The following is an 8,168-nucleotide window of genomic DNA, read 5'->3' as shown; positions in this document are numbered from 1 at the left end:
CATCCATCCATCCATCCATCCATCCATCCATCCATCCATCCATCCATCCATCCATCCATCCATCCATCCATCCATCCATCCATCCATGTATTCTTTCATTTGTTTATTCGTGCATCTGTTGCATCTGTGCCTCCTTCCAGAAGGTGATTTTATGTTGTTTAAATTCCCTGAGTATTGGGAACAAATGTTCAGAGAGAACAAATCAAAAGCCATCACTCCAATAACCTGTCGGTTCATCTCTCCAAATTGGCACTCTAGCTTTTGCATTTTCTGCTCTAATGAATTGACAGGCGTGAATCGAATGCACGTAGAAACTAAAATATTTATAATTTACAAGTAACAATATGTTATAATATTGTTCTTTCACTTTTAGACCTTTATCTGAACTTCCAGGAAAAAAAGAGTTAAATCTCTCCTCAACTGTTATTTGCACTGTTTGTCAACTGGTTAAAAGAAACTTGTATGCATTTCCTTTTAAAATCTTAGTATTTATAAAAGTTATTAGGTATTTCTATTCAACCTCATCACACCATGTGTATCGCATACCATGTACAGTACATGCAGGTTCCTACATTTTCTTTGTCAAATTGGGGTAAAAGGAATATTTAGTACAAGCAGTTTTAACAGATTTGTAGCTAATTTTGTTTGTTAAGATGATTAAATACTCAGGCTGTTATAATTGAACCTGATCTGTGAGAATTCCCGTATTTATTCAGGAAATTGGAGAATTTTCAAAGAAAAAGCAGCTCCTCAGACGAATGAAAGCCCATTAGCGTTGCACTATGCGCTGATAGACAAGTTATCGCATTGGTCTTAATTGCAATTCTGACATACGCCCACATATTTGCTTGCAGCGTCTCTTCGTGTCTGCCTCATTGAACACTCAGCATAAGTAGGCAAAGAGCTGTGAGGGAGATTGAGATCATGTCTTTGAGACCCTGTTGATTCAGCCCATTTCTGGCTCCTGGCTTTTAGCGTTGCATAACTAGGGCAGGAGCATTGAGTTGTGAGTGACTTTCATTAATTAGTATTTACAAATATTAACCCTGTTCTCTCCCAAACGAGTTGAAGCCAAGTCCGTCACGCTACTGAATGAAAACACGAGAGCCCCAAAAAGAAAGGTTTTTGTTTTAGATCTCCTGTGCCTTTCAGCAACTGCCTGAATCAGGGTAGAACAGAAACAAAAACCCAGACCTGTCTGTGCTCACAGCTTCTTATCTGAAAGAGAAAAAAAAAACTCACAAGAAGCTTAAAGTCCAACTTTACACGCAAGTGAAATGAGGAGCAGAAGGCTGGCAGCCCGCCTGTGGGGCTGGTGGCTGTCTGCTGAGATTTCTCTGTGTCTTTTTCAATTTCAGCTCATTTACATATTTGAAAAGGCCAAAAAAAAAAATTCAAAGACTTCTTGTGACATTGCCAAACAATCTCTGCGGGGAGGAAGAAGCACCAAATTTAATTCTTAAAGAGGTAAAAACCTAAGTTGTATTTACTGTGGTATTAGCCCCTGGTTGTTAAATGTGACCGTCCTCCTTGGCATTATCTCAAAACACTGTCCACATCCACAACACGACAATGATGAGGCAGATTAGACAACTAACTGGCATTGTCCGCAATAGTTTTCTGAAGGGGAACTTAGGTTTAGCAAAGCTGCACTGAGCAATCAACTCTGCAAGAGAAAATACACTATTACTCTGTATATAGTGTATATATAGTATACATTTCTATCAGTTTGATATCTTTTTTCTGTTAACTTTAATTTACTTTTCTTTTTGTATTGGAAAAAACTTGGTTTTGCTGATTTACACCAAATATATGATTTTTTTTCTTCGCGATCACAAAGAAGTTTCAGAAAACATTGAGGAAATTGCTGGAAACATCTCGAGTCTCACACAGAGCAGCTGATTGACGGAACACCAACATAAACAAAGCCCATCTTGTTATACCAGATAATAACGTATCGGCCCCTGACTCATCAGCTTTCCAACAGAGGGCTTTAAGCTGGTTTGAATCCTCTCCTTTCAAGTGCTCTGTGCAAATTACACACATTACTGACGGGAACAAGGACAATAACAGAGGTGAGGGGAGATTGCCACTCCAGATTAATGGATGTGGGCAGAAAGCAGGGGTGTTAAAAGTGCCTTTAATGTTAAGAGGCAATGCAGGTTTATCCCCGAGAGAGATTGACAAGAGTGATACAATTATAAACCAGCTTGTCTGCTCTACACTCTCCGACCACTCTGCAAGGAACATCTTGCTTGAACTGTGTTGGATCCCCATTTCAGAATTAAATTAATCCTTAGTGTTTGACATAAGCTTCACAACAATCCAGATTTGCATTTGATTTTTGTGACATTGTATGTTGTGCTGCTGGAAGGAGGTATCAGTAGATGTCAACCATCGTCACCCCTGATGTACATGGTCAGCAATAACTCTTAGAAAGTTGATGAATTTAAATTGATGCTTAAAACCTACATGTTTTTACATCAAAGGTGGAAGTCTGCATACAATAAGTGTACTGTGGAGAATGTCTAGTTGAGCTTTGGTTCCCTTCCCGTTTTCTCAAGTCTCTACACTCCTCCTCGTCATCTGTTGTTCCTCTTTTTTTTTTTTTTGACAATTCACTGTAGTGATAGTTGTTGTTGCTGTAGTTTTTAAATTAAATCCCAATCCCAGTGGATCTACATATTCTAAATGCTCTCTCTATTTGGTACAGTACCTACAACCCTGCATCATTCTTCTGGTAGTCAACTTCAAAGCATTTAAGTGCCTTTTTACATCCAGCTGCTTCACATGAATGGTTCAGTTGCTATTTTGCTGAAAAGCAACTAAACAAGTGCACCAAAACATGGCCAATTATTATAGGTTAGCTGAACCCAACCCTCTAAATTCATTTAGAGAGAGTGTTTGGACAATTTTCATCTGTTTGTACAATAGGGCTTGATCGTCATGATGTAAGCACTTTGCGTCGCCGCCATCTTGACGGCCATCTTGACGGCCTACTGCCTATGACTACGGCATACTGTACTCCTTCTCAGCCGTGTTTTAATTTGATTAATTTCACCTTAACTTGATTTCAACCATGGTAAACCGTTGCTGTATTGTGGGCTGTAACAGCTCAACACATGATCGCCATGGGAATAACATAGAAAATGGGTTAACTTTCCACCGCTTTCCTGCCTGGAGGCGTAACCATGGAGACCAAGCGTCAGAGATAAAGAGTTGTCGGCTAGCTTGGATCGCGGCTGTAAGACGACCGAACATAACTTTCCACAGTATTCCAATGTCATTGAGAGTGTGTTCCCTGCATTTTCATTCTGGTAAGTTAAAGATGCACGGTTTTATTTTATAGCCTACTTTGTTTCTTTCCTTCAAAGTTGGGATCTTTTACGGGAAAATAATAAAAACGGCAGCAGGAAAAGGCTCAAATACGTGAGAAACCCGGAGGGTTGGCAGTTAACGTTACTAACTACACCTTTGAAACACATAGCAGCTAGTTAAAAGTACATTACATGCGTGAATGGTTGTTAGCATTAGCGGTTAGCAGTTGCTAAACTAGCAGGTTCCAGAGCCCGTCTGATCACAGCTTATCTTCGTACGGATTACTGTGTTCCCACTGTTTGCTGGCTTTATGATCTGCAGCTCCTGAACCCATCCATTCATGAACTGCATATGAGACTCCAAGGACTTGTAGCTTCGGAACTGTTTTGAAGTATAGGCGCTCACTCATTGGTGCTCCACTCATTGTTTGGAAGTTCATATGGATCCAAATTATTAACAATGCTGATTTTGTCAACATCTTCTCTATTTAATGTGTCCTGGTAAATTCCAGATCTTTTTCGGGATTTTAACATCTTTAACATCTCTCTACTTCTACGTCTCTTCTTTCAACAACAACGTTGTATCAGAGCTATGTTTACGTTTGCGTAGCCGTCAATATGACCGCGACGTCCCACAATGCAACGTGGATCCCGAGCCCTATTCTTAGCTTTGCTGAACCACTGATGCCACTCAGAAGTGTGCATGGTTTTCACTACAGTTGCTTTAGGCATTAATGTACTGCTTTAAGTACCTTCCAGTAAGTGGAGGTGCATAAGACATAAACATAAAAAAAATATCAGTGCAGTATTTGGTTATTGTATGATTTGATCCTAAAACATGAATTATCCAGTGTATTGTTTTTTTTTTTTTACTTTTTTGGAATTAATTGTCCAAACTGGGAAAACATCATATTATGTCTGTATATATTTTATGTACCGGTATGTATATTGACAACCGTATTGAGACTCTTATTTTTTAAGATAAGAAAAAAAAAAAGAAGCAATTCTTGGGTCAGAGTCTTGCTGTGTTCACCAAAGCCCTTTTGGAAATCTATGGAAAAAGTGACAGTCAAGATATGAATAATTTGTAAGCCCTTTGAAAATACTTTTGCCGTCTAGCTCTTAGCAGCTGGAGCTGGCATCTGCTTTGTACGTTCTAATCGTTGTGATATCCAATAGGCTATTTCAAGTGTCTTTATGAATCTGGCCTGTATTTAATCAATGAAAATAAAAAAGAAAGAGATAAAAAAATAAATATGAAAAGGGCACTGTTTATCGAATATCAATGCAGTTATATTCTTCTGCTTGGGAAGAAAGAAATTGTCCAAATGGAATAAAGAAAGCATGGGTTCCAACATTATAGAGCTTGACAATAATTTTGTTGTTCTTTTCATTATATGGCCTGCAAAGAATTGTAAATTAGAAGGAATTTCAAGGAAATCGCCATGGAAAAATGATCTTGTTATTGATACTGCAGTAGGGAAAATGAAAGAAAATTCTACAGAGATAGAAATTGTATATCATGACCTCCTTTAATTCTTAAAACATTAACATATCACTATACACTGAGTTACTACGATAACTTATATAAGTATATATATTCTACTTTTTATTGCATAGAATATATGTTATTCAAATAAAAAATAAATTAGACTATGTAAATAAGCAAAAAGGTTAAATCAGCACTGAGTTTAAGATAAACTTTTCCTCATGTTCTGTTTCTTTTGGTATCAGCTGGATAAGCTCATTACACCAACTTTAAATCAGTGTTACACTAACAAGAGCAGAGAGGATAATTCCTTTGGTTTACACCTGATTGTTTCCAGGCCAAATATATATTTAAACAGGGGTAGTTCTGGACCAGATTTATCAGGGGTGGATTTAGTGTTTCTTCATGGGAGCAAAGAACAAAAAAATTAAACCAATAACCTTTTTTTTTGTTGGAAAAATTAGGATAGCCAAAGAGACATTTTCAGCTCTGGAAAACTAAGATGTAGATACATACTTTGACCCTCATTCAATATGACAGAAACTAAAACAGCAAAGAAAATTAGAATTACCATTAAAACAAAACTGCAAAACATAAAAACTGAAATACATCTTAACTGTTTGCCCCCTGTTAGAACCACCCATGTATTAAACTTGTTCATCTTTTAGGAAAGCAAAACCTTTACTGCCTTGTAGCACTGCCTTAATCTGTGCTTCAAACAGCAGCAGCTATCAGCAACAACAGCAGCTATGAGAGGTGGATACAAGGTAATTAATAAGTACCTAATAGAAACATCACTTTAGTGACGGGCAAAAATCAGTGTGATTAACCAACATATCACTGAAGTGAATAAAAACTAACATCTATCCCGGGGAGAATCAGTGGAGTGCACCACATGTGCTCAAACAAACAAAAAATATGTTACACAGTACAATCTTTTCCTATTGCTTTTTAGAATGTAAAGTTAGTGAGAAGTTGATATTTTTCCAAAGCTTACTTCGCAGGACATTTTTGCTATCCTTCTCCTTAATATCTATATAATGGGGTGTGCTTTGGTGGCAAAGTGGTTAGCGCGCACAATCTATGTATGGAGGCCTTAATCCTGGACTCGGCCCACCTGGGTTCAAATCTCTCCCCCTCTCATACCCCCTTTCGTGTCGGCTTACTGTCCATAAAAAAAGCCACTAGTGCTGTAAAAAAAAAAAAGACATATATATATAATGAGGTAGAAAAGTAGGTTAATTAGTCGGTTGCTGCTTAAAAGACTAACTTACCATCTGCAGTTTTAAAACACATTTACCTTCATAAGTCTAATGGGAGGTAATTCTTTGGTTTCCATTTAGCCATTTTATAAAAAAAAATAGAGAAACTGTCTTTCTATTAAACTAAGGGAAGGTCAAATAGCTTCTTCTTCAGCCAGCTATCCAGCAGTGTGTAGCAACAGCTAGGAAAGAGCTCTACAGCCATTGGAATCTCTTTCTCTAAAATGTATTTTAAACAATTTAAATATGTAGGAATGTTAAGAATAAAAAATTTAGTTTAAACTTTGGTAATAATAAGTAAAAATTAAATGGTTTGAATGCCTGTTTAAAACACAATATTCTATACAATTTGACAGTGTAAAAGTAACACCAGTACGCACTTAGTGTTCCTGCCATTATTTTTATTGTACATTTGGATTAAGTTTTGGACTGTAAAGCTTATTAAATATGTTTAAAACGTTTAATCTCCTTGTGCAGGACATTCAAATTTAATTCTTTTTAATCTGTGTTTTGCTATGCACTGTGTGTGTGTGTGTTTTGGGGGGGGCTTTTTGGTCAATTTGTGTGCATTGTCCAATGATAAGAGTTCAATTGTCACTTCTTGAAGAGCAATTTCAAAATGTAAATTGACTTTAATAACCCGTTGGATTGTAATATTATACAATTGATGTGGTTGACATTTTCTCCTTCTCTGTTTGAATGGGCAGGATGCCCTCAGCTCCTACAACTGTCAGGGGAGAGCGATAGAAAACGCAGCAAAGACAACAGTGACAACAGAAAACACGATAAGCCATGTCACACAGGCTGTACTATGAGGCGCGTCACGCCAGATGGACTGTGACTCCTCTGCGTGTGTTTGCGGGAATCAGAAAGAAGAGGATTTTCTATTTACCTGAAGTAACAGCCGCGCTTGAAATAATCACAAGCAGGAAATTTCCAAAGTTCATCTCCACACTCTTCTTATCCAGATCCTTGGGATCTTCAGATTCTTCTTATCATTTAAAACAAATCTTCAGTCATTTGAGCGGACGCAGAATTAATTAAAGGAAAAAAAAGGAAGAAGCAAATAAATCTACTAAAAGAGACTCACTTGAAATATTTCAAGCAAGTAGATTTATCCCTTAAAAAAACTTCGATGTTGCTCCCAGAAACCTAAACCAGATGTGAGGTCAGAAGCAAAAGCAGCAGCAATCGCCCGGGGAGGAGGAACCTAATGACTAAACTCAGCAGCATCACTCCTCCGCTCCCGCATGTCCAAACACCAACATGTACTATCTTCTGAGGATGCTCCTCTGCTGTTGTGTCTAAGAGCAAAACAACAATGAGACCTGATGGTTTTAGTAGCGATGGTCTCCTCCTCTGTTCACTCCGCTCCGTCCAGCTGCAGGCTGAGCGAACACGCTGCTAGAGGAGCAGCGCACTCCCAGCTACCCGCAACTAATCCTCTCCAACCCGCTGGACTGAGCGCTTTAAAGAGACAGCCACAGCATCACAAAGGTCCTCACAACACAACGGAATCACATACACAAGTCTGATTTTCTAATGTATTCATGTTTGCTTTTTTTTTTTTTTTTTAAGAAAAAAAATAGTTAGCCTAATCATAAAATAAAACAGGTCTGAGAAATGAAACCTGAGTGAGTGAGTGAGTGAGTGAGTGAGTGAGTGAGTGAGTGAGTATAAGTGTCAGAATGAATGTGAGTGAGTGAGTATGAGTATGAGTGAGTGAGAGAGTGAGTGAGTATGAGAATGAATCTTAGTGAGTGATTGAGTGAGTTAGTCAGTGAGTGAGTGAGTATGAGTGTGAGAATGAATGCGAGTGAGTGAATCAGTGAGTGAGTGAGTGAGTGAGTGAGTGAGTACGAGTGTGTGAGTGAGTGAGTGAGTGAGTGAGTGAGTATGAGTATGAAAATGTGAGTGAGTGAGTGAGTATGAGTATGAATGTGAGTGAGTGAGTATGAGTGTGAGAATGAATGTGAGTGAGTGAATGAGTGAGTGAGTGAGTATGAGTGAGTGAGTGAGTGAGTGAGTGAGTGAGTATGAGTATGAAAATGTGAGTGAGTGAGTGAGTATGAGTATGAATGTGAGTGAGTGAGTATGAGT

At 38.2% G+C, this 8,168-nt stretch overlaps 1 protein-coding gene across 1 annotated transcript in view; it reads right to left on the bottom strand.

Moving 5' to 3' along the window:
• The window catches only part of LOC107083012 (roundabout homolog 2-like), a 114,528-nt gene extending 107,027 nt beyond the window's left edge, over positions 1-7,501 (bottom strand). Inside the window, exon 1 of the mRNA XM_015371944.1 lies at positions 6,961-7,501. Coding sequence (XP_015227430.1) covers positions 6,961-7,015 — 55 coding nt within the window. The 5' untranslated portion in view covers positions 7,016-7,501. The remainder of the gene's footprint in view (positions 1-6,960) is intronic.
• Positions 7,502-8,168: the final 667 nt, after the last annotated feature.

The sequence above is a fragment of the Cyprinodon variegatus genome, unplaced genomic scaffold (genome assembly GCF_000732505.1).
Source record: "Cyprinodon variegatus isolate N-32 unplaced genomic scaffold, C_variegatus-1.0 Scaffold4, whole genome shotgun sequence".
In the NCBI taxonomy this organism is placed as follows: domain Eukaryota; kingdom Metazoa; phylum Chordata; class Actinopteri; order Cyprinodontiformes; family Cyprinodontidae; genus Cyprinodon; species Cyprinodon variegatus.
This window is presented reverse-complemented; position numbering and strand designations above follow the sequence as displayed.